This window comes from Lepus europaeus, chromosome 3 (assembly GCF_033115175.1).
Source record: "Lepus europaeus isolate LE1 chromosome 3, mLepTim1.pri, whole genome shotgun sequence".
Taxonomy (NCBI): Eukaryota; Metazoa; Chordata; class Mammalia; order Lagomorpha; family Leporidae; genus Lepus; species Lepus europaeus.
This window is the reverse complement of record NC_084829.1, coordinates 49,532,267-49,560,191: the sequence shown is the minus strand read 5'-3', so window position 1 is coordinate 49,560,191 and position 27,925 is coordinate 49,532,267. Positions and strand designations below refer to the sequence as shown.

At 37.4% G+C, this 27,925-nt stretch overlaps 1 protein-coding gene across 1 annotated transcript; it reads left to right on the top strand.

The window, feature by feature from the left end:
* Positions 1-869: 869 nt before the first annotated feature.
* Positions 870-27,925, top strand: CRISP1 (cysteine rich secretory protein 1). The gene is made up of 7 exons (XM_062187525.1): positions 870-935; positions 9,568-9,696; positions 13,187-13,277; positions 14,732-14,877; positions 20,367-20,464; positions 24,191-24,279; positions 27,798-27,925. Exons 1-7 carry the CDS (start codon positions 870-872, stop codon positions 27,923-27,925), a joined length of 747 nt encoding a protein of 248 aa, XP_062043509.1.

Here is a 27,925-nt window from a genome sequence, read left to right as displayed (position 1 = left end):
TGTGGCCCGGGAGTGCAGTGGAGGATGGCCCAAGTGCTTGGGCCCTGCACCCCATGGGAGACCAGGAGAAGCACCTGGCTCCTGCCTTCAGATCAGCGCGATGCGCCTGCCGCAGCGCACTGGCCGCGGCGGCCATTGGAGGGTGAACCAACGGCAAAGGAAGACCTTTCTCTCTGCCTCTCTCTCTCTCTCTCACTGTCCACTCTGCCTGTCAAAAAATAATAAAAAATAAAATTAAAAAAAATTTCCTCTTGCACAAATTATCTTAAACTCAGTTTCTTAAAACACAAATCTTTTATTTTATAATTTTGAAGATGAGAAGTTCAGATTATGTCTCACTGCGTTAAAATCAAGGTGTCCACAGGGAAACTCTAGAGAGAAATCGGTTTCTTTGAATCCCTACTTACAGGGACTGCTTTCCATAGCTCGTGGCCCTCTCCTACTCAACACCCAGCCATGATGGGTAGTCCTTTTCATCCTGCATCGCTGGCATTTACCCTTCTGACTTAGTCTTCCACAGTTCACCTTGGAGTTTACGTTGTGTCCCTGTGTAATTTAAAATAATCTTCCTACTTCCATCTCAGTTACTTGATTTGCATTTGGGATTGCATCTACTACTTTGACACATGATGTAACATATTCAAGGATTCTAAAAATTAAGGAATTTACATTGTGTGGAGCTCATTATCCTTCCCACCATAGTTCCATATTTCCCTCTAATAATAACTAATGTATGTGTTTCTTTGTTCTAATCCTGTGGGTTCATTTTCACAGAACATGTGTAAGAGTGGTTTTAAAATGTTTGTTGCAAAATATCATCCCTTGAGTTGAGATTAATATAAGATTGTGTAACTTTTTCTTTTTCAGGGATGGCAATGAAATACATCCTGTTTTTGGCTGCTGCTTCTGGGTTCCTGCCTGTTTTGACTTTAAGAGTATGAAATAATTATGTTTCAAAATTACTTTATAGATAAGGATAAGATATAACCCTTTATAAGAAAAGGGCTATAAGCACAGTTATAACAATGATTCATCAATTACTCCTCTATTTCTCACAATAGCCCTATTACACAAGTGCCATTCTTAATACCATATAACAGAGTAAAGAATAAAATTATAGTGACGTAAAGGCATGTAGTCAATGTTAGATGATGAGGAAATAGGAAGACTTTAAAGCAAATTTAATTAGTGCATAGTTTCATGGGACCATGCCTGTTTAGTTATAACTCCTCTGGTGAATAATAATAATAAGAAAATAAAAACTGAAACACCAATAATGTAGCATAAGAACTACTTCATTATGGTCTATTCATAACTCATACATGCAGGAAACAACGTTTTTTTTTTTTTTTAGTTTTTTTGTTTGTTAGTTCCCGGACAAGTTAAATGTATTAGTCAAGCCCTTTAGTACCATAACAAAATACCTGAGGCAGGTTATCTTATAAAGAAGAGAGGCTATTTTGCCTCACAGATATGGAGGTACTAAATCCAAGATTGGATGGGTCACATTGGTTCAGCCTCTGGAAACAGCGATCCTGTTGGCAAAGTCCCAATGTGTGCAGTGCTTCATAGGGCAAGAGACAGTGCATGGATGTGTCCGTCTGTCACTATCATCTGTGATCTGTCTCCTTCACTCTCTCATTATGAAATTCTCATCAGGAATTCAATCGTGAGTGTTCCATTTTGATGATCTAATCCAATCTTAATCAGTCCCCCAAAAGTCTCAACTATACCAAATTTTGATTAAGTTTCCACTCTCTTACTACCATTAATTTGACTTTGGGTTTTATATTCCTGCATGAGATCAGGGTCAAATCATGATCAAATCATGGCAGTCAGTATTCTCAGAATACTTCAATGGCACTATAAGATTCTTCACTATAACAAGAACTAATGCATCGAAATTAACAGAAAGGAAAAATTCCAACTTTAAAGACAGAGTAGTGGCCGGTATAGTGATGTGGCAGATAAAACCACTGTGTGCGACACCAGCATCACGTTTGTGTCCTGTCTGCTGCACTTCCTTTTTTTTTTTTTTTGACAGGCAGAGTTAGACAGTGAGAGAGAGAGAGAGACAGAGAGAAAGATCTTCCTTCCATTGGTTCATTACCCTAATGGCTGCTACGGCTGAGGCACTGCGCCAATCCAAAGCCAGGAGCCAGGTGCTTCCTCCTGGTCTTCCATACAGGTGCAGGGCCCAAGCACTTGGGCCATCCTCCACTGCACTCCTGGGCCACAGCAGAGAGCTGGACTGGAAGAGGAGCAACCGGGACAGAATGTGGCGCCCCAACCAGGATTAGAACCTGGGGTGCCAGCGCCGCAGGCGGAGGATTAGCCTAGTGAGCCGCACCGCCAGCCCGATGTCTGCTCCACTTCTGATCCAGCTCCCTGCTAATGGCCTGGGGAAAACTCAAGTAGTTAGACCACTGCCACCCATATGGAGATCCAGATAAAGCTCCTGGCTCCTGGCTTTGGCCTAGCTCAGCCCTGCCCACTGTGACCATCTGGGGAGTAAACCAACAAATTGAGAATCTCTCTCTCTGTCTCTTCCTCTCTCCCTCCAATTCTGACTTTCAAATAAATAAATGCAATCTTTAAAAAAGACAGTGGTGAGAGGTACTTCTAGCAAGGGAATCAAAATATGAGTCCTGAATAACACAACTTAGTAACATAAGGACCAAAAGAATCACAAAATTGAAGCAAAATACTGAATGGTGTAGCTCCCTAATATTTTATGATCAGCCAATATTATTTACCTTTAAATAATCTCAATAACATAAAGATATAGATATATATGTGTGTGTGTGTGTCTCTGTGTGTGTGTATACATATAAATTTACCCAGAATGCTTTTATGACAAGCCAAAGTTAATGGCTTTGGTATAGAAAATTATTGGTTTCATTTTTATGAATAGTTTCATAGGTCAGGTAAGAGAAGTAAAGGTGGAAGGCACTTAATTTTATTGATGAAAGAAACACCAAATGCCTTAGGCTATAGGGTTGGTGTTTTTGTGATTGGATGATGTTGCTCATAGCTGTTCCCCAAAGATAGACCAGATGGAATTCTTGTCCATCACCTAGCAACCTCTGACAAGCTGGAATTAGAGTCTTGACAAGAACTTCCCCTTCCTTCCCTCAGATTCTCTTCCTATTCCCCACCTCCATCCAATGTGAAAGGGCAATCAGGCATCACAGAATGAAAAAGCTAACCTGACGCATCTCCACCATTCCAGAGGAAAAGTAGAAAGGCAGATAGTCAGAAACATATCTTTGCCTATAAAACCTACAAACAGGGAGTGAAGACCACTTAGCTCAAGTTCTAGGAGACAGCCTATGGTAGACTGCCATGAATAAGAGGGAATCAGTATCACTCATTAAAAGCCCATAGCAAAATGTAGATTGCTAGGAATCCGCTCATTCAAGGGAACAAAACCTGATTGATTTACTAACCAAGAATCCAAAACATAAATATGAAAAAATGGAAGGCATTGTATATTGTACATTCTATAAACAGAGAATTATTGAGATATTTGCATAACATTTTGTAAACAATTTACTCATAGCATAAAGGCATGAGAATTTTTAATTAAAAAAATACATTGAACTCAAACATTAATTTATTTCACAAATCTTAAACATGAATCTGATGTAAAATAAATAGTCAGATGTTCCAATTTGATGATAAAAATATTTCTATGCTTTAATGTTTCTATATTCCATGTCAAAAATATATGGACTGGCTACCAGACTTGAATCTTATTTTAAATGTCCTACAGTTTTAAAGTTTTCAAGAAAACAGGGTGTCTCATTGAATGGAAATTGGTAGGCTCCCAAGATACATAGTTTTCTAAAAGAAACTGGTAGATGATACACAAATAGGTCTTTGAAGGCAATGTTGTGATCAGTTAACAGGCACAACTGGTCTTATCTGAGGTGATTAGAGATCTTCCTTAGGCCTAAATAGTGGATCTGAAATCCAAAGGATATGTTGGCCTTACAAGCTTTAACAGTGCATATGATCAAAAGGACATGTGAAGGCCAATGTTCTAAGGCATGATGGAAGTTGGCACATTGAGATAACTGAAAGAAAAACCCAGTGACTAAGACAGAGAAAAATATGGAAGCATATCCTAAACAGAAGTCGGAAAATAAAGTGTCTTCTAACAGCTATATTCTGTTAAAGACTTCCCACAGAAAAGTGATTCCATTGTGCTGTCTTTGGAAGTCTTTACTCTGATTGATGACTGTAGAATGGATTATGAAGAGTTGGATAAGGGATGGGAGAGAGAGTGTAAAGGCAGTAAGTATTAATGAATTCTGAGAGGCTGGTGGAAGTCAAGAAGTAAGCATGTCTCTTCAGATGAAGGAAGAGAAGTCTGATAGGCAAGAGGACAGTGAAGAAAAAATGATGTCCCTCATACCACGAAAAAGTGTATGTCTCCACTGGAACTTTGGTAAAGGATCCAGCTGTCAATAGACCAGGCAGGATACAGGCATTAAAAAATATTGTAAATACAAATTGAGCTTGGCCAGTCATCTAACTAGGAATTGTTTAAATGCAGAGTTTCTCAATGCAGATCTGCTGACATTTTGCATGAGATAAGTCTTTGTTGTGGTGGGGTGTTTTGGCCCTACAGAAGTTGGGCAGCAACATCCCTAGCCTCTTTTTTTTTTTTTTATTTATTTACTTGACAGACAGAGATACAGAGAGTAAGAAAGACGGAGAAAAAGGTCTTCCCTCTGTTGGTTCACTCCCCAAGTGGCTGCAATGGCTGGCGCTGCACCAATCCAAAGCCAGGGGCTAAGTGCTTCCTCCTGGTCTCCCATGAGGGTACAGGGGCCCAAGCACTTGGGCCATCCTCCACTGCTTTCGCAGGCCACAGCAGAGAGCTGAACAGGAAGAGGAACAACCGAGACTAGAACCCAGAGTCCATATGGGATGCCGGAGCCGCAGGTGGAGGATTAACCTAGTGTGCCACGGCCCCCTAGCATCTTTCTACATGGTGGCAGGAGCATTCTTCTCTCATCACAATGACCAAAAATTTCTCCAAACATTGCTTATTTCCTTTGGGGCAGAGGGCAGGGGATTGGTAGGAAGATCTGATCAATTCTGATATATAATTATTATTGTAATGGAATAATGGGAGGAGGGTGAGTACAAAACTTTGTCATGTAGACAGTGGCCAATTGTAGAAAGCTAAGGTCAACAATCATCACAGGAATTTTAATAGGGTGAGGCAACAGAGAAATGGCACAGTAGTTGAATGGAAAAGGAGGTAAAGGAAGAGGTGTTTATTTTAAGACATAAGTATCATGATCATGATTAGACACTATTAGAATTACCTAAGAAGAGTGGGTTATTGAAGATAAACCTAATGTGAACAAAAAAGAGTAATATGAGATTATGAAAGGTAGAAAAGAATGGAATGATACAAATGATTGTGGGAAACTGAACTTTAGAAAAAATGAACCATTCTCTAGTACCCCAAAAATAGAAAAAAGAACATGGGCAGATACACGTAGCCTGGTGGGCTAGGCAAGAGAAGATGAAGCTGCTGTCCCTTAATAGCTTCAACTTACTGTGGAGAGTAGGGTATTTATCAATCTGTTGAGAGAAACAGATGTGAATAGGAGAGAGTACATAAGTATTATAATAGTGTTTTAGAAAAAGTAAATGCACTTACCAGGTTATTTAGTAGAATTGAACAGTAAAGGGAAGGAAAAATTTGAGGGTAATCATGCTAATTTGGAGTGATAATCAATGTTTCTCATTTTGTGGAGTATTTTACTTACAGTGCTCAACTGACAGTGCTCCCAGGAGAATTGGTTCTCTTCTCCAAAGTTGACATGTTCCCAGGTTAAATATTTCTAGAAGTGAGTGGAGAGATGATGGATCAGAATTCTAGAAAAAGTTGTTGGTATAAAAGGACATATTATAGCACAAAGAAAAGACCAGATGGAACTAAAAAAGAAAATGCAGAATGAGCTAGAAAACTAGCTTATGTTGAAGACAGAGGGGTTGATTTTAGCAACTTAGAAGATAGGAAATTTTGAGCAGAGGAATATTTGACCTAGTTATCTGGGAGAGCTGTGGTATTTTGAAATGATCATGAAATATAGTTGATGACCATAGAAATGAGAAGCTGAAAGGGATCGAAGGTGAAACTTAAAGGAGGAAGAGTTCAATGGCTAAAGACAGCAGCTTGGAGAGCAGAAATCTGGATGAATTTTTCAGGAGACCCAATTTCCATACATAAGAGGAAATCACAGAGAAATCACAATGGGAAATTATAAATAAATGGACAAGGATGAGGAGACAGAAGTAAATGACATGACTTTCAGTAGAGCAAGGGTTTTCAGAAGAGTAAGATGAGTTATAATCCAAAATAACATGTAGATTGTTTTGAATCTCAAATCTCTTCTCTAATCTAGCCCAGAGCTACTTACTGAGTAGAAAATGGCACCATATGAAAATGTTTTTAGGGGCCGGTGCCGCAGCTCACTAAGCTAATCCTCCACCTGCGGCACTGGCACCCTGGGTTCTAGACCTGGTCAGGGCGCTGGATTCTGTCGCGGTTGCTCCTCTCTCAGTCCAGCTCTCTGCTGTGGCCTGGGAGTACAGTGGAGGATGGCCCAAGTCCTTGAGGCCTGCACCTGCATGGGAGACCAGGAGAAGCACCTGGCTCCTGGCTTCGGATCAGCGCGGTACGCTGGCCGCAGCGGCCATTGAGGGGTGAACCAACGGAAAAGGAAGACCTTTCTTTCTGTCTCTCTCTCTCACTGTGCACTCTGCCTGTCAAAAAAAGAAAATGTTTTTAGGAAATTACATCCAAAGCTACCGTCTCTAGAGAGGTCTTCTGGAGTCCCTGTTTATGCCCTCTCAACACTCTAAAACTTTTGTAAAATTAGTGACAGGTGTGTGTATCTAGCCTAGCAGTTTAGACACTAGAATGCCTGTGTTGCATACCTGCCTTTGGATCCTGACTCTAGCTTCCTGATAATACAGAATTTAGGAGCCAGAACTGATGGCTCAAGTAATTGGGTCCCTGCCTCCAAGTGGGAGGACTGGATTGAATTCCTGGCTCTCAACTTTGGTCTCAGCAGCAGTCCAATACAAGCATTTGGCAAGTGAATTAGTAGATGGGATTCTCTCTCTCTCTCTCTCTCTCTCTCTCTCTCTCTCTCTCTCTCTCTCTCTCCCCTCGTCCCCCTCTCCCCTCCTTCTCCCTCTCCCTTTTCCTCTCAGTCTCTTTCCATCTCTTATAAATAAGTGAATTTATGAAAATAATAAACAAGTGGCAAATAACTATTTCTATATTTGATCAAGGTATAATTTGGAATTGTATCCGTTCATGAATTTTTCTGACAGTCCTGTAGTAACTGGGGAATGAGCATATATCAGGCAAATTATATTATGTCAGTTTTGTCACTTAAAAAAGTATAGGATACATGTTATGTTTCACAAACAAAAATGTTTCAGAAACAGTGCTAACCTAGAGAGTTTGGGTTATATATTTTTCTTCTTAGTGAGCATTAGGGTAAAATGTTAACAAATTAAAAATAACAATTCTAGGTGAATTTCTATTTTCTTTAATATTTTCTTACATACACACCTGCAGATACTGATGTTTTCCCATACAAGCAAGAGAAAGAAAAAAAAAGCCTTGAGTGAATAATATTTGAGGCTTTATACAGAATAATGAACTTCTGATTATCGATTTTCCCAGACACATACCATTAGACAAGGATTCAAGTGCAAGTGGCTTATTTGAAAAGCAAGTGCAGTCTTGCTTGGAGGCTAGTGGGGTGAAGAATGAGCCAAGGAAGGGAAGTCATTCAGTAAAATGTGTGATTTCAAGATATACTCCATTGTGGTTCCTATTGCCCAATAAAACACGCTTCAACATGGCCCAGAATATAAATTCTAGGTTTTAAAAACCCTGGTCACAGACATATCAGCTTCTTATTCTGAAGACTAGTATAATATCAATGTGACACTCAGAAATCCTCAAAATTAGGAACGGGTTCTAGCATTGTGGCACAGTGGGTTAGGCCACTGCTCTTAATTCTGGTATCACTTATGAGAGCCATTTCAAGTCCTGGTTGTTCCACTTCCAATCCAGTTTTTTTCTAATGTATCAGAGAAAACAGCAGATTATGGCCCACCTACATGGCGATCTACATGGAGATCTAAGTTCCTGGCTTGGGCCTGGTCCAGCCCTGGCCTTTACAGCCATCTGGGGAGTGAACTAGTGGATAGAAGTTCTCCTTCTCCTCCTCCTCCTCCTCCCCCCCCTCCCTCTCCTCTTCCTCCTACCTCCTCCTCCTCCCTCCTCCTCCTCCTCCTCCTTCTCCTCCTCCTCCTCCCTCCTCCTCCTCCTCCTCCTCCTTCTTCTTCTTCATCTTCCTTCCTTCCTCCTCCTCCTTCTTTCTCACTCTCCCCCGCCCCCCGCATCACTGTGCCTTTAAACAAAAAACAAAAACACTATGAGTGGGCATTTTGTTAAGCTACCACTTGGGATGCCCCCACCCCAGAATGCTGGTTCAAACTCTGCTTCTAATCCAGCTTCCTATTAATGCAGCCTGGGAGATAGCAGAATGTGGCTTAAGTACCTAGATCCCTATAAGCCATGTGGGAGACCTGAGTGGAGTTTCAGGCTCCTAGCTTTGGACTGTCCCAGCCATGGCAGTTGCAGTCATTTGGGGAGTGAACCAGTAGATGGAAGATCTTTTATTTCTCTGTCTCTCCTTCTTTCTGTCACTCTGCCTTTTGAATAAATAACTTTTAAAATATTCAAAACTGACCATGGGAAAATGGAATCTAATACACTGAGAAATGTAAATTTGAAAATACTGAAGATCAATGTTCATTCAAACAGTAAGTTCACATTGTCTGTGGGCCTTTAAAAAATATATGTGACAAGGGGTTGGCACTGTGGCTCAATGAGTTAATGCCCTGGCCTAAAGCGCAAGCACCCCATATGGGCACCGGTTCTAGTCCCGGCTGCTCCTCTTCCTATCCAGCTCTCTGCTGTGGCCTGGGATAGCATTAGAAGATGGCCCAAGTCCTTGGGCCCCTGAATCCTCGTGGGAGACCTGGAAGAAGCTCCTGGCTCCTGGCTTCGGAACGGCGCAGCTTCAGCTGTTGTGGTCATCTGGAGAGTGAACCATTGGATGGAAGATCACTCTCTTTCCTCTCTCTGCCTCTCCTCTCTCTGTGTAACTCTGACTTCCAAATAAATAAATAAATCTTTAAAAAAATATATGTGACATTTGTGTTGCTATGTGGGGGCAAACTGTTGAAATCTTTACCTAATATATACTAAACTGATCTTCTGTATATAAAGAGAATTGAAAATGAATCTTGATGTGAATGGAAGGGGAGAGGGAGTGGGAAAGGGGAGGGTTGCAGGTGGGAGGGAAGTTATGGGAGGGGGAAAGCCATTGTAATCCATAAGCTGTACTTTGGAAATTTATATTCATTAAATAAAAGTTAAAAAATATATATATATATGTGACAAAATCCTCTCAAAAGAAGTATCAATAATTGATAATTTTCTAATAACAGTACAAAGCAGCTAGAGCCCGATTTAAAAGCCTTTTGACTGAATCACCAATTATCCAAGAACAGATCGTGAATCTGCACAACAAGATAAGGAGAGAAGTAGTTCCTTCAGCCAGCAACATGGTGAAGATGGTAAGCAAACACAACAGTGCATGAGTGATTACAATGATAGTAATGGTGTTCACTGAGTTTCTATTCAGTTCTGTGCACTTTCCATCTGAGGACATTCGTGTGGTCATGGCAGACCAACGGCAGCAGCAGAAGAAACAGAGGCTTGTAGGAGGTAAGTAATTTCCCCACAATCATACAGCCAGCAACAGAGAAACAGTACTGACCCAGGCAGTCTAGCTTCACTCATATGCCTTAGAACAGGGCTTCTCCAGCTTTACCCTGCTTGAGAAGCACCTGAAGAACCACGAGACAGCACACTTTTCTACGCCTTATTCTCCAAGAATCTGGCATAGGTTCCAGCTGATGCAGTTGCATCACAAGCTCCCAGATGATGCAGGTGCTGATAGTACACACAGAAGACCTGTATTAACAAGTTACTAGGCTTTTCATGGTTGTCTGCAATGGGCAAATGCTAAGACACTCATCTGAGAGTTAAGATGTCCATATTATAAGCCAGTTCGTGCATCTAAGTTTAAAAAAAAAAAAAAACACAGGCAAATCTATTTTCTAGTCTTTGAAATCCATAAAATCTTAGAGAAATGGCCTTTCTACTATAAACTCAGGGTGTTCTTCTACAATATAACTTTAGGGAAGACCTAAGCATATGAGCTGATAAGCCTTACATTTATTATCCAGCAACAGCTCTCTTGTTTATGGGCAACCTCAGCCTACTTCCCTGAACCCTGGACTGGCCCAGAGTAGCAAGGGTTGGAAACAGTGTAGGTTCTGGAGGGAGACGCCAGTGGAAAACTTTCTCCTGCAAATGATGGATGGGAGAAAATAAGGGACTTGTAAAGCGATTTTGAAATTCTTGTCTTAGCCACCTTAAAATCCAAAACATTGTCTGAACAAAATAATAAAATCAATAAGTCATGGACATTCTTATGCCATAGCTTACATGCATATAATTTTTCTACAGACATTCTTCTAGCACTTTGTTGTTACATTAATTCATTTAATTCTTCTAATACAGTCTTTCCCAATTTACAAATTATTGAGTTTAGGATTTTTTTTTCTACTTCTATGAAGAATATCCTTGGGATTTTCATGGAAATTGCATTCAAAATGAAAATGGCTTTGGGTAACATAGACAATTTGGTAACATTAATTCTACCAATCAATGGACAAGGAAGAATTTTCCCATTTTTTTTTTTGTCTTTTTATATTTATGTCATTGATATTTTGCAATTTTCACTGCATAGATCTTTCACTTCCTTGGTTAAATTCATTCCAAGGTATTTAAATTTTTGTAGCTATTTTGAATGCGACAGACCTTATAAATTCTTTCTCAGTCAGATCGTTGTTGGTGTATAACAATATTATTGATTTTTGTGTGTTGATTTTGAGTCCTACAAATTTGCTGAATTCTCTCACCTGTTTTAGTAGTCTCTTGGTGGAGTCTTTTGGTTCCCCTAAATGAAGAACTATGTCATCTGCAAACAGGGATTATTTGAGCTTTTCCTTTCCTATCTGTGTTTGATTGATTGATTGATTGATTGCCTGATGGCTCCAGCTAAAACTTCTAAAACTATATTCAATAATACTGTGAGAGTGGACATTCTTGTCCAGTTTCAGATATTAGAAGAAATGATGCCAGCTTTTCTTCTTTCGATATGATGTCTGTTGTAGGTTTGTCACATATTAACTTTGATATGGTGATGTATGTTCCTTCCAAGCACATGTTTTTTACAATTTTATTATGAAAGGCAATTGCACTTTACCAAGTATTTTCTCTTCATTTATTGAGTCAATACTATGTCTTTTATGCTTCACTTTGTTGATATTATATTTCACATTTATTGTTCTGCATCTGTTGAGCCCTGGGATGAATCCCACTTATTCAGGGTAGATAATCATTTTGATGTGCTGTTGGATTTGATTTGCTAATATTTTGTTGAGAATTTTTGCATCTGTATTCATTGAATATTGGTCTATAGTATCTTCTCTCTCTCCCTTTCTCTCTCTCTCTCTGATTGCATATTTCTTGGGTTTTGAAATTAAGGTAATGCTGGCAATATACAGAGTTTGTAAGGGTTCCCCCCCTTTCAGTTGTTTTGATTGGATTGAGAATAATTGATGTTAGTTCTTTAAAGTAAGTAAAATTCAGCAGTGAAGCCATCAGTACTTAACTCTTGTTGAGAGACTTTTTCTTACCAGTTTAATCTCATTCTTGATTATTAGTATGTTCAAGCTTTCTATGCCTTCATGCTTCAGTTTTGTTTTATTATATATGTCCAGAAATCTGTCCATTTCTTCTAGATTTTCCAATTTTTTGGCAAATACATATTCATAAGAATTCATAATTTTTTATATTTCTGGGGCATCAGTTGTAATATCTACTTTTTCATCTCTGATTTTATTAATTTGAATATTTTCTCACTTTTCTTGGTTAGTTGTGCCATTGGTTCATCAATTTTGTTTATTTTTTCAAAAAATTAGTTCTTCATCTCATTGATCTTTTGTACAGTCTTTAAATTTCTATTTTGCTTATTTTTCCTCTAATTTTTAATATTTCTTTCCCCCTCCTAATTTTGGATTTTTTTTTATCGATTTGAGATGCATTGTTAGATTGTCCTTTTGATATCTTTTTTTATGTAGATATGTATTACTATACCTTTCCTCTTCATATTGCATTAGCTCCATCCCATAAGTTTTGATAGATTGTATTTTAATTTTAATTCATTTCAAGGAATTTTTTGGTTTCTTCTATGACTCACTGTTAATTTCAGAGCATAATGTGCAGTCTCCATTTATTTGTATGATTTCTAGCGTTTCATTTGTTTTTAATTGCCAGCCTCCTTTCACTATGATCAGAAAATATAACATGATATGATTTAAATATTTTTAATTTGTTGAAACCTGTTTTATACCTAGTATATTGTCTATCCTATAGAATGTTCCATGCACTGATGAAAATATGTTTATTCTGCATCTGTATATGTTTATTGGTCTGTAGTATAGATTAGCTCTGCTGTTTACTTGTTGTCTCGTTCATCTGCCTGTTGATGAAAGTAGGGGTGTTGAAGTCCCTCAGTAATACTGTATTTGAGTTCATGTTTCCTTGTATATGTTAGCATTTATTTTATAAAATTGGATTCTCTAAAATTGGGTGTATGTACATTTACAATAGTCACATCTTATTGTTGTGTTGATTCCCTAATCCTTACATAATGACCTTCTTAATCTTTTTTAGCAGTTTTTGTCATAAAGTCAATTTTGTCTGATATGAGTACAGCTACTCCTACTTTCTTTTGATTTCCATTTGCATGAAATATCTTTTTCTATTCTTTCACTTTTAGTATGTATGTATCTCAAATGTTTAGTTAATGCATAGTTAATGCAGTTCTAGAATTGGAATATCTTTCCAATTCTTGTATTTTTTGAAATAACAAACTAGAATTTTACCATGGAATGGTAATTAAATAATATGTTTTTTCTTTTCCTATTGCAGAGTTGGGGTGAAGAGCCTGCAAAAAATGCCAGAACTGTGTCTAAGTATTGTGATACTGTAGAAAGTGATGTGGTTGACAGGAGACTTGCAAGTAGGTATATGTCAATAGAACTTATTTTACCTCAACACATACACACACACACACACGCAGTGAAAACAGGGATTGTGAAGTAATCCAGAAAGAGTAAACTGAGTCATCTAGTCTGTATTTGCGCTTGCCCATGAGTGGCACTGAATTGTGTATAAAGATAATTGTCCCATTGTAATTAACATTTAAAATCTGAATATGTGAAATTTTAAATTCTTTTACCATCACGAGAAAATAATCAAGGCTCTCAGAGTTTTAGAAGTGTTAGGTACAACTAGATAATTAGAATCTTTTTCTTACATATAGTTACCCACTATATCACCATTGGAATTGCTTTAATTTTGGAATGCCAGTGTTTATATCTAGGAAATGTATCATATACAACTCCGATGTGCTGCCTAGAGGAATACTGTTAGGTACTTAAAAATGAGCCTACTTTATGATAGAGAATTAGATTAATCATACTAGTTTAAAAAACAATTAGTTGTTTCTATACAATTAGATATCACTATATCTAATTTCTAAGAATATTTTTATTATAAAATAATTAATAAGTACTCATGTATCATCCATAGCTACAGATTATTGGGAATTGTTGCTTAATATTCTTGAGCAGTGAATTAGTAACGTGGGTCTTCCCTGACCCAGAGAAAGAAAGATTATTCTCAAAATGCATGTTCAATCAAGAACCCATACAATCAGTTGATGCTTAAATCAACAAATGTTTATTGCAATGTCCATGCATAATGAAATCAGTGTGTGGCTGCTTTCCAGCCATAGAACCCGTTCTATTTCATAGGTTTAAGCTTTAAAGTAGCAAACCCGTGGGCCGGCAACACGGCTTAATTGGCTAATCCTCCGCCTTGCGGCGCCAGCACACTGGGTTCTAGTCCCGGTCGGGGCACCGGATTCTGTCCTGGCTGCCCCTCTTCCAGGCCAGCTCTCTGCTGTGTCCCAGGAATGCAGTGGAGGATGGCCCAAGTGCTTGGGCCCTGCACCCCATGGGAGACCAGGATTAGCACCTGGCTCCTGCCTTCAGACAGCACGGTGCGCTGGCCGCAGTGCTCCAGCTGCGGCGGCCATTGGAGGGTGACCCAACAGCAAAGGAAGACCTTTCTCTCTGTCTTTCTCTCTCTCTCACTGTCCACTCTGCCTGTCAAAAAAATAAATAAAATAAAATAAAATAAAAAAGGTAGCAAACCCTGCAGTGTTGATTCATGTGATTTCAAAGATTGCTCATCATCTTCTACGGTTACTATTCAACAAATTGAGCACCACCTGCTCATTCTCAAGGAGAAAGAAGATTGTCGACAGGGGTACAATCAATTTTACCTCTTTTTATAAGATTTGCTTAGCTAATCAGTGGAGACTTCATAGAATAAAAATAAGAAAAATATCCTGGTATAATAATTCCAATTTTTTTAAGAATATGACCTAGTCCAATTCCTTCCTTTCAGATACCTTTTGTGGAGAAAATATTCATCTGGCACCTTTTCCTTACTCATGGTCCCACGTAATTGAAATCTGGTACAATGAGTCTAAAAATTTCAAATATGGAGAATATATATCACAAGATGAAGTAGTAACTCGGCATTACACTCAGGTAACCTGTGAAGGCAAGAACGCACATTGGTTAAATAACTATAATCATGTGGGGGAATGGTGAGAAAGAAACAATTGAAAATCATCCTACCTCTTATTGCAATATTGACTAAACTTACCTAGTTCCTGATATTATTTTGAACAGAATGAGATAAGATGCTTAATCCCTTAGTTTCCTTATTTATTCATATGATATTTCAGAAAAATCACAAAGTCATAAAATATACACTCATTTGTCAGCTAGAAATGAGAGTTCCTTGTAATACAGAGCATCTCCTCATTTTCAACTTTATTTTTATTGTGGTGAAATGTATGTAACAATGTTGTCATTGTAACCATTTTAAAATTATGCATGATTATTGGCCAGTAGTGTTACATATGTTCTAATAGGTGTGCAACCATTCCCAGAAGAACAATTTAATCTTCCTCAAATTGAAACTCTCTCTGCATTCAACAGTGTTGCTCCATTCTTCCCTCCCCCATGATTCTGGCAATGATCATTCTATTTTCAGATAAATGGAGTCATATGATAGCTACCATTTTATGCCTGCCTTATTCCATTTAGCATATTTTAAATCCATGTTCATCCATGTTCTATAATGTGTTAGGATTTCATTCTTTTTAAGGCAAAATAGCATCCAGGATCACTCTTAGAAGTAAGGGCCGTGGGACTCTGTCCATCACCAGGTATCCTGGTGGGCCTAATACTGGATGTTAAGTCTAAGGTCTGCATTTAGTATCCTCTCCATCCTCCAAGTGGGAGGTATCTCTATTTTATATTCTTTGGAGTTGTAGCAACTATGTTTTGAATAACTCTTTCCTTGTGTCTTCTTTCATATGTCTTTTTCCTATTATTATATGAATACAAGGCACTGTGGTCTTCCACCTCCATTTTCTAGCTCTTGGGAAGGTATTTGGTATGCACAGCTTTTCAAATTGCTACCTTTGTGGCAAGAGGAACACTTGGACATCTTAGCTGCCATCTTGCTCTGCTTCCTTTTTTGATTGCTCTCACACATATTTTCTAAATCTCAAGTATACAGGTATTTCAGGTCATTGGTTAAGTTTATCTCTATGTATTTTATTCTTTTTAAGATTTTTTAAAAAGAGGCATTCTGAATTTCACTTTAAGATTACCTATTATTGATATGAGAGAAGGCAAGAACATGGTTAATAGTAGAGTGGAAAGAGTTCAGAACAGAAATAAAATCAGGCCTTAAAAGTAGACCCTGTGAGAAGTGAGAAGTCATGAAGGAGTGACTTAATGTAATCCCTGCTTCAAAAAATCCATTATTTTCTAATAGAATATGAATTAGCCAAATATTCTAAAGATTTAAACACTTAACATGGATAAACTGGTGAGTAGTTTGTCAAAGTGATTAAAATGCCACTTGGGATACATCACATGGCAGAGTGCCTGGATTTCAGCTTCATTACTAACATCCTTCTGATATGCACTCTACTAGGCAGCAGGTAGTAGATCATGTAGTCGTACCTCTGCCACCCACGTAGAAGACCTTTAAAAATTTCTGAGCTGCTCACATTAGCTTGGACCAGTCCCAGCTCTTAATGGAGAATGAAACAGCTTATTTAAAAATAATTATAAAAATAAAATGGAAAGCAGCCATTTTGGGACTTGTCCTGTGAGGCCCGCAGTGTCGGGACAGTGGGGCAATGGCCTTCTTCGACAAGAAGCACAGGAGACAAGTTTCAGTGAACATGTCCATTTATTAACAATCAGGTCCAGACTTTTAAATGGCATGCAAAGAGGGAGTAGCTAGTTCAGGGCAATACTAATTCTTTAGGATAAAGCCGATACAGGCACCTCTACACTTCCATCAGCCTAAAGGTCACGTAGCCTATGTAGCCTACCAGGTGGTCCTTATGGGTCTGGGCCACACCAGGAGCTGTTTACTTGGTTGACAATTACAAGGCCCTGTAACATGAAGCAGGGGTGGGGGAAATGCACCTGGGGCTCCTCCTGCATACCAGCAGTCAGGTCATAGGGTCCTTCCCAGTAGGCATGGTGTGACATGCCCTCTTAACCTCCTGCATGTGCTAGGCAGGCAGTTTCCCAGCCAGGCACAGGGTCACCCACAGCCGTTGTTCCCAAAGACATAAACTCAGATATGTTCACTGTTAAGTTTCACAAATTTTAAAATAAAATATATTTGACATGAAACCTACTTAAAATTGATGGCAAAAGTTGACAAAGATAAAAAAAAAAGAATTATAGACTTAATCACTTGTAGATATCAATGGAGATATCCTAAATAAAACTTTAGCAAGTAGCTTTCTTCTTTATAATATTGATACTTTTGAACATAAAATGTATGAGCCAGGAACCCTGGAGCTATTAATATTAGTATTAATATTAATATTACATTATTTAATCATAATGTACTCTTACAAGTGATCAGAGGATACAAACAAAATAAACATATACAAAGGTAAAAATCTGACACATTTATGACTTCTATTGTTATCTTCTATACATACAAAGGTTAACTAGATTTACTAAATACATCACAAAAATATTAGCCCTGTCACCAGACATAGTAACAGAATTCCATCATCTTCAATGTTGATTTGCTTCCTTCAAACCCAATCAATGCTGCTTTAAAAATAAAGCATATTTTATACAAATGATTTTTTCCACTGCCTGCTTCTAAGAAATTAAGAAAACAATCAAATAAACTCATCTTTATCTGGTCATAATCTAAGACTATTAAATAGTTACATTTTTCAATTGTCTGTAGCTCTGTGTGAATGAATTAATATGTCCATAGAAAAATTTCATACAATAAAAACCAATTTTCTGAAACTATTTGTGCTTCTAGACCTAATTCTAAAAGTTCTATCTTCAAGTTTTCTCTTGAATATGAATTGAAAGAGTGAATGAATAGGTTAATTTTAATCATTTCATTACCAATTAACGTATAGGAAGGCCATGACAAAAAATGTTCTACTGTATTTTCATCATCAAAGTATCTTTCTAATTATGTGCTCCCTTAGTTTGTGTTTAACAGGGTTTCATATGGGAAATATATATTTATTAGAAGAATGAAGGAGGAAACTACAAACATTGAGTCTACCCCATAAAATGTTTATAAGCAAAGACCTACTTTTACTAGCAGGCAATTAAAAGCCATATGGTAAGGAGAGAGACTGGCACCCGTGAAAGCTTTTCTCTGTGTAGAAAAAAAAATTGTTAAAGGGAATCACACAAAAAACTACCCTTATTAAGAACAGGAAAAGAAAATGAGCAAAATCTCCAGGACTAGCTGAGAGAAAGCCCATCCAGTATTATGCAGGGTCGAGGAGTGGGGAGAAGGAGTGACCACACTTACTGAAAGCATTTCCTCTTCCAATCACTTGAGTGCAGCCTAATTTCATCCCATTTTGCCAATGAGAAAATGAAACTCCAAGGCACAAACTGCTAAGTACCATCCAGCGAAAATGGCAGAGATGGAACTCAGCCTGGGTCACTTTGCCTTGAAAGCCAACTCATCCTACACTATGCATATTTTCTGTTTAGTAAGAAAAGTCCCTCCATGGTTTGATTTCATGTAATGACCAAACAGCCTTCTTTATGTTAATTAATTTTCCACATACCGTTGGCAAGGAGGAGAGAATGAGCTAGAGCTCATGTTAGCCATTCATGTTTCTTAGTGAGATCTAATAAATCAACTAAATCCAATAACACATTGAGCTATGGATGGTTGACATAGACTTGTAATGATTTCAGAAAAGACTTGATAATGTGATCTGAAAAATGAGTAGAATGTGTATATACATTTCATGTATAAAATGGCAATATTTTTATTCATTTTGAACATCATCCTATTCTTTAATTTTTATTTTAATTTTTTTATAAAAAGGAAACAAGCTTCATGCATTTCAGATATACAGTCTTAAGGACATAATGATACTTACAACCTCCCCTCCCTCCTTCTCTCTCTCCCACCCTTCTTTCTTTCCTTGTTTTTCTTGTAATCTTCACAATGACATGCTTCAAATTTTCTTTACAGTCCCAAGCTTAACTCTCCAATAAATAAGGAATTCAACAAGTAGTAAGTAGAAAGATCACTGTTCCTCAAGAGTACAGGCAAGGGCTATAAATAATAATCAAACTTCAAAATGTCAATTTTGTTCATATACATTACACTTTTTGTACTCTGCATATTAGTTACCACAGATCAGGGATAATATATGATATTTGTCTTTTGGGGACTGGCTTGTTTCACGAAGCACAGTGATCTCTAGTTGCATTCATTTTGTTGAGAAATACAGGATTTCATTCTTCCATCTTCATCTTCCATCGTGTATACAATACCATATTTTTTTACCCAGTCATCAATTAATGGACATCTGGGTTGATGCCATAACCTAGCTATTGTGAGTTAAGCTGCTATAAACGTGGAGGTACAGATAACCCTCATATTCTGATTTCATTTCCTCTGGGTAAATTCCCAGGAGTGGGAATTTACTGGGTCATATGGTAGGTCTAAACTCAGATTTCTGATATATTTCCATACTGTCTTCCACAGTGGTTGTACTGGTTTATATTCCTGCCAACAGCGGATTAGAGTACCTTTTTCCCCACATCCTTACCAGCATTTGTTGTTTGTTGACTTCTGTGTGAAAACCATTTTAACAGGGGTAAACTTAAACCCTCATTGGGATTTTTATTGGCATTTCCCTGATAGTGCTCCTGAGAATTTTTTCATGTGTCTATTTCATCATTGAAAAATGCCTGTTTATATCCTTAGCCCATTTCTTACCTGGATTGCTTGTTTTGTTGTTATTGGGTTTCTTGAGCTCCTTATATATTCTGAATATTAATCCTTTATCAGATATGTAGTTTGCAAATATTTTCTCCCATTCTGCTGGTTGTCTCTTCACATTGCTGAGTTTCCTTTGCAGTGCAGAATCTTCTTTGATGTAATCCTGCTTATTTCTACTTTTATTATCAGTGCCATTGGGGTCTTATCAAAGAAGTCTTTGTCAATAGCTTGCAATGTTTCCCCAACGTTTTCTTCAAGTAATTTTATGGTTTCAGGTCTTAGAATTAGATCCCAGATCCATTTTGAGTTGTTTGTTGTGTAGGGTGTATGGTAGACGTACCCCACAAAAAAGGGATATGGAGTGTTTTAAATTAGAAGTATCCAACGTATTTCCAAAGACAAATAAACTGTTAATAAATAGAGAAGACACACCTATTTTCAACCCACCCTATTCTGTCCACATGGTTTGGTTTATCCCACATGGTTTCTGTCATTGGTAACCATGTACATGTATGTGTTTGTGTATTTTCTAGATACAGGGGACTCTTGATGATTCTAGGACTTCTTAATGAGCAAGCTCAAAGCAAACCTAAAAGCAAATATGCGCGCTTCTAATTAGGGTGAAATTGATATTTTAAGCATTTAATATCAAATAAGTAATAAATATAAAATGAGTAATAAAATAATCCCTTTGTCTTTACAGCTTGTTTGGGCCACTTCTTACCTCATTGGCTGTGGTGTTGCAGTGTGCCGACAACAAAGGATATATCACTATCTCTACATCTGTCACTATTGCCATGAGTATGTGTTACTGGATTCGCACATCTTTTGAAAATGTATACCCCTAAAGAAACCTAATCTAGTTTTTCAAAAGTTATAAAGGAAAAAAAAATTTTCTCAATTGTGTAGATCTTAAGGATAAATGGTATTTAGCAATACATGTAAACACACATACATGTCTTTATATTTTTATAGCATATTTTTACTAAATAAAATAATATCACATTAGTAGAATATAAGCATTCAAACTGAATTACCAGTAGTTTTGCTGTTGTCATTGATTCTTCAGGGAGTTATTACATAAGGAAAACCAATAAGATGTAATGCATACAAAGAAGCAAGGTTATTTTGAGCAAATTTAAGCAAAGAAACAATGATATTTACTTCAACAAAACAGCAATATTTTTAGAATTCAAGGGCAGAAATGTTGGGACTGACATTGTGGCACAGCAGGTTAAGCTGCTCTTTTTTTAAAGAAATATTTACTTTATTTATTTGAAAGGCAGAGTTACAGAGAAAGAGAGAGGGGTGGGTGAGTGGGTGGGAGAAGTCTTTCATCTACTGGTTCACTGCCCGAATGACCACAACAGCCATATCAGGGCCAAGTTCAAGCCGGAAGCTTCTCCCAGGTCTCCTATGTGGGTAGGTACAGGGTCCTAAGCATTTGGGCCATACTCCACTGTTTTCCCAGGCACATAGGCAGGGATCTGGATAAGAGGTGGAATAGCTGGAACTTAAACGGGTGCCCACATGGGATGCTGGTGCTGCAGACAGTGGCTTAACCTGCTACATCACAATGCCAGCTGAGTTGCTCTGCTTCTGATCCAGTTTCCTGGTAACGTTCCTGGAAAAGCAGAGCCCCTGCAACCCACAAGGGAGACTAAGAAGGACCAAAGCACAGTATAGTCTTTAAAAGGAAACAAATAGAAAACTACCAAGTATTCTTCCCTACCCTTAGCTTTCCAGCTACAAAATTAGCATATGGAGGTATCTTTTAAAAGTTCCTGGGAAAGGCTGGCGCCTCGGCTCAATAGGCTAATCCTCTGCCCACGGCGCCTGCACACCAGGTTCTAGTCCCAGTCGGGGCGCCAGATTCTGTCCTGGTTGCTCCTCTTCCAGTCCAACTCTCTGCTGTGGCCCTGGAGTGCAGTGGAGGATGGCCCAAGTCCTTGGGCCCTGTACCCACATGAGAGACCAGGAGAAGCACCTGGCTCCTGGCTTCGGATCAGCCTGGTACGCCGGCCGCAGCGGCCATTGTGGGGGGCGGGGAACCAACGGAAAAGGAAGACCTTTCTCTCTGTCTCTCTCTCACTGTCCACTCTGCCTGTCAAAAAAAAAAAAAAAAAAAAGTTCCTGGGAAATACATATTATGAAAAAACTGTACATGAACTTCAAACTTCTTTTTCACTAAAATAAACATCTTATTCTCACTTCCATGAGCTTTTTGGAGCACTCTCATGTGCCTTCCATTTAGAAATTAAATTTGCATGTTGTAGATTCTCTCACAGATGTTGATTACAAATCCTAGAGAGGTGATTCTGATTGCTTCAGTGAGTAGAATAAGTGCTTCCCTGTCCCTTTTACTTGGTTATGAAACACAATAAAGACAAGGATAACTGCAGGGCCTTACCTGATGACCCCAGTGATAGTTATCAAAAAAGCAAGGTTATTCAGAGCAGTATATATTTGACTAAAAATTCCAATTTGATGTCACTTCTGCTGATGACCCTTGATGACAGGTCTGCATGTCTTGTTTGGATATATGTATTTTCTAGGTAAACGTATAAGACTTTCCTCCATACTGTGGTATTATAAGCCTGTGTGATATGACTGACTCTTGTGTGTGTAACACAATCAAGGAAAAAGTTGTTCAGCGTGAATTGTGATCATGATTTATCTGATAACATGACAAAATATTTAAATTTCAAATGGGGTCTCCAATATTACTATCAGATTCACTAGACTACTTGAATAATAACTGCATGTGTCTATATGAGATATTGTCTGGACTTGTTATATCCAATTTTGGTAGTTAAAAATTTGGTATTATAAAAAAAATTTGGTATTGTTTTGTCTATGTAATTTATCCTGAATACAGTAACATCTCTGAACCTACAACACATCACTTGCACATTTTGTAGGTGTTTGTGGTTTGTTGTGAACCTCAATTAATACTGAAAAAAGAAAAATAAAACACAGAGATTGCTGTGCATGTAGAATTTTCTCAGCCCAACCTTAATCCAAGCCTCTGATTAAGTCTCTTACTGAAATTAGAGATTATTTTGTAAAGTGAAATTTTAACAGCTGAGATGTCAAAAGTACAAATATCAGATTAAAATTTTTTAACTAGAACATGTATTTTTTTGTTTAAGTAATATTAAGAACCAAAAATTATCTACATTTTGTTTTTAGACAGCTGCAGGCAAGAATTGTCTTTTCTCAAATGTCAAGTAGCTCAGAATAGGAAATTTTTCATCTACTATTTTTTGCCCATACCCCTGTATTTTATTTCATTTTATACATGCTGATATACTTTTCTCTTTTATGCAAACCATGTATGTTTCTACACAAATCACTAACCTGTATCAAGTTTCTCATGAAATTAGAACATCTTCAACTAATTTAAGATATTTTCTTAACATTTTTAGGAACTATGTCCTATGTAGAATTTTAAGTCACTCTAAACTAACAATAGTGTTTACTAGAGGCTGGGAAGGATCAGGGGCATGGGGATAAAGTTAAGTTGGACAACAAGTATCCAAACGCAGATAGACAATCTCTAGTGCTGGAGCCAGTGCTGTGAAGTAATGGGTTAAGCTATGGCCTGCAGCACCTGCATTCCACATGAGTGCCAGTTGAGCCCCAGCTGCCAGCTGTTCCACTTCCATTTCAGCTCCCTGCTAATGCACCTGGGAAGGCATTACCAGCTCCTTGGGCCCTTGTACCCCTATGGGAGACCCAGACTAAGCTCCTGGCTCCAGGCCTGGCCCAGTCTAAGCCATTGTGGTCATTTAGGGAGTGAACCAGCTCATGGAAGATCTCTCTCTATTTCTTCCCCTGCCTGCCCTCTGTAACTATGCCTTTCAAAAAAATAAAACTTTAAGAAGAAAAAAAATACTCTAGTGTTCCACAGTATAGAGGGGTGGCTATAGATGGCAAAAAATATATTATATGCTCTATAAAAAACTAGAAGACAGGAATTGGAAGGCTTCAAATATAAAGAAAACATAAGAGAATGGAAAAAATACCAAATAATTTGATAGTTTCCACTGTACACATGTATTGAAAATGTTTTATTATCCATAAAGTGTACAAGTGTTACATGTTAACAACATTTTTTAAAATGAAAAAGTAAAAGAGCCATGTTTTTTTTTTTTTTATAATGGCCTGCCAAACACATTGTTAATGAAAAACAGCATCCTACTGTGGTTGGTTCTAAAGCTCTCCTATTGTTAGAACTTGACAATCCAAAATTACTAAGTACAAGAAGAATGTGTACAAAGAGAGGTGCACATTGCCTGAAAAATATTTTATTGACACCAAAGTTGCTGGTTGTATGTACTTAAAAAATCATGTTTGTTTGTGTCTGTGTTTAGATATACTGCACTCATCTTAAAAAATGTCACTAGTTATTTATAAGTATGTTTGCACAATTAGATTTTAAAATTGGTTTTTGGCAGTGAGTAAATGTTTAATTATATTTTATGGTGATAGATTAGACAACTTTTTACTTTTTTCTACTTTAAGGGGAAACGATCCTGAGACAATTTATTTGCCTTATAAGGAGGGCCCCCCTTGTGGAGACTGTCCAAATCACTGTGATGATAAACTTTGTAGTAAGTATTATAAATTTAATTTGCTTAAATTTGATCCATTAATTTGGGAAACATGTTTATATTAATCATTGGCAATCTTACACTTTTGCTTTTACAACTTTTATCTCAAATTTACTGCAGGAAATATCAATGTCATTTCTCCTGACCTTTCCCCTATCCCCATAGTAACCACAGACCATTGATTTAATCTGTTGCAATGGTATGTGCAGGTGTGAGAACTCGAGTTTCTATTCAAAAGATTAGTGAAGGTTAACCTGGATAAAATGCTGTAAGTGCAGTTTGTCTCTGCTTTTAACACATTTGTGAGCTCTACTTATTGCAGTCTATAAATAAGGTGCATGGCTTTGCTTATCAGTATTCTCAGACTGCTTTAGGACCCCCTAAATGCCAAACCACTTATTGTGCCCTGATTTTTCTAATGGAGGGATCCGTATTCTTCTGTTTCCTTTGAAACACCTGTGAGGTGAGAACTTATCTGATGCTCATGGCTCCTTTACAGGACTGCCTTTTATTTCATAAGTATAGCTCATTTCATGTGAAGTATTAACCAAATAGGTATCTATTTACATGTTAATTCCAATAGATTGAAAAAGTTCCTTTTTAAGAGCCTCCCTGAAAATATAAAACCTTAATCCCTAGAATAAAGTTGATTTAGAAGAATTTCATAAGTCTGTAACAAAATAAAATCCCAGGAATTTCAGTCGGAAGGCAAGAAGGCTTATTTTCCATAACCTTACTGAGTCTCTATGGCTTTTAAAGTACAGATAATATATTATTATCCTCTTCTTTTTCTCTCATTCTTCCTCTTCCTCCCCCTCCTCCTCCTTCTTTCTCTCCCACTACCAATTCTCCCTCTCATTCTCTCTCTTGCTCTCAATTTTACTTTTTATACTCCATTTATGAGAAGTGTACTTGGAGAAAGACATCTCTCTTTTTAAAAAGGCAAATAATCGTCTGTGCTTTGGGAGAGAAGGATGAGGAGTGAGTAGATTTTTGCTTTGTTTTCTGTTTTGTTTCTGTATCCAGAAGAAAAAAATCAATGTCTGCTGTGTCATGTAATAGAAGTAAAGGAAAGTAAGAAAGAGAGAACTATTACTCAGGAAGATCCTATCTATGACATAGAAGACATATGATGGGCACCCAAGTGGAGTACCTTTTATCATCGCTAAGTAAATGAGAAATTAAGGAAATATATGACTCCAAGTGTGAGATATATTGAGCAAAAATTATAATAGAAATTTAAGACTTGGCTATGTAAATACAATCCATTTAATACAAATATAATATATGAAACAATTCTAGTCATAAAATTGAGACAATTGTAAAAATAAAATATAAATGAAAAGATGCTGTAAAACATCTTATAGACTCAAAGAAAAATATTTTACTTCTAAAGAAAAAAAAATCATTATGCCCAGAATACTGTATAACAGAATAAAGTGGGGATAGCAACAAGCTGATTAAAGAAAATGAGTTGTAATAACCTTGACAGTTATTGATCATAAGGAAAAAAGCCAGGTGTAAGTTATCAGCTACACAATGGCTTAGGTAGTAATATGACACTCACCCCTCACCAGTTCTACCTTAATAAATATACTATAACCATCTGGGTAACTGCAAGTCAGTTTAATATTTTAGGAAAGGGAAAGCATATGTCACAGAAGAATATGGATAAAATAATAGAGAAAAACACACCAAAGTAAGTGTAAAACTTATAAAAGTGTTGTGAGCTTACTGTGATCAACCTTTATAACCGAAAAAGAAAGGAAATAGTGGGAAATTTTTAATTGACAATCACATTATCAGGATTCAGGAGTTCATATAAATTTTTTAAAATATCCTAAAAGAGGAAGAAAAATTAGTTAACTTTGCTTCCAAATATAAAAATCTATTTATTAGTTTTGAAAGTGAAACTTGGATTAAAGGATGCTTTAGTGAATTTTTCGTAGCCATTACCACAATTCTAAAATGTTGAATATCTTGGAGCTGACATTTGCTACAACATCCCCTATCAAAGTACCTTGGTTTAGCAGGTTTGAGTCCCTGCTAAACTCTCCACCCAAACTTCTTGCTAATGTACGCCTTAAGAGGAAGTTCAAGTAGATAGGCACTTATCTCACACAGGGGAGATCCAGGTTGAGTTCTAAACTTCTGGCTTCAGCCTGGCCCAGCCTCAGCTGTTAAAGCCATTTGGGGTGTGAACCAGAGACTGGGATATCTCTCTCTACTTCTGTCTCTGTGTCTCTGCCTTTCATATGAAATAAATAAATAAATAAATAAATAAATGTTTAATACATTGGGACTCTTCATAGTAATTGGAAAATTTGGTGTATAATTCAGCTTTGGAATATACTTGATATGTACCTAGGCATGTGTTTATGGAAGAGAAGAAGCTGGAAAAAATCATATTAGGGTTAATTAAAATGAACTTTAATATGTGCTTTTCATTCAATTTTTACATCAAGTATATATTACTTCTAATAATCCAAAGCAAAATTTTTAATATTAAATTATACAATATTATATAAACTAAAAACTAATGAATGAAACTTATTGCTTTATTTTATATTGCTAATAACATTGATGGTTTCAAAATGACAGTATATTGAAAAGATGATCCATCGTTAATGTGCTAAGTTGTATACCTAAAAATTTTATGATGAAAATGCCTGTTAACTATCAAGATAAGAATTCTATCTTTTCCCTCATAGGTGATGTCATTTAACTTATCATCTATTTTACATTCATATTTAATTACCTCATACTGATGTAATGTAATTGCCTATTTTTATTTTATTTTTTGAATTTATTCATATTTTTTATTTATTTACACAGAGAGAGGGAAAGACAGAGAAAGAGAGATTTTCCCTTCCCTGGTTCATGCCCCAGGTGGCCACAACAGCCAGCGCCTTGCCAGGCCAAAGGCAGGAGTAGGGAGCTCTATCCTGCTATCTCATATAGGTGGCTATGGCCTAAACACTTGGGCCATCTTCTGTTGCTTTTCCCAGGCCATTAGCAGGGAACTGGATAGCAAGTGGAGTGGCTGGGACATAAATTGGCACCCATATGGGATCCTGGCATTGCAGGCAGGAGCCTTAACTGCTATACCACAACACTAGCCTCTAATTAACTATTCTTGATAAAATTGCTCTTTATGAGGGAAGGCATTTGACACAGTGGTTAACATGTTATTAGGGATGCCTGCATTCTACATTGAGGCACTGCTGTCCAATGCAGCTTTCTGCTAATTGCATCCTGGGAAGCAAGAGATGATGGCTAAAATATTAGGTTCTTGCCACCCATGTGGGAGAATCATATTGAGTTCTAGGCCCCTGGCTTCAGTGTAGTCCAGTCTTGGTTGTTGCAGGCATTTGAGAAGTGAACCAGTTGATAAGTGATCTTTCTGTGTGTGTGTGTGTGTTGTAGGGGGAGAAGGATATATCACACAATCTTTTAAATAAATAAATAATAGATGTTTTTAAAAGACAATATTTTATAAAGACACTGTTCTCTTGCAGCTAACCCATGTCTCTTCTTTGATGAACGCACCAACTGTGAGACACAAATAAAGTATCTTGGATGCAGCCACCCATCAGTTCAATTATTCTGCAAAGCTTCTTGTAACTGTGACACTGAGATAAAATAA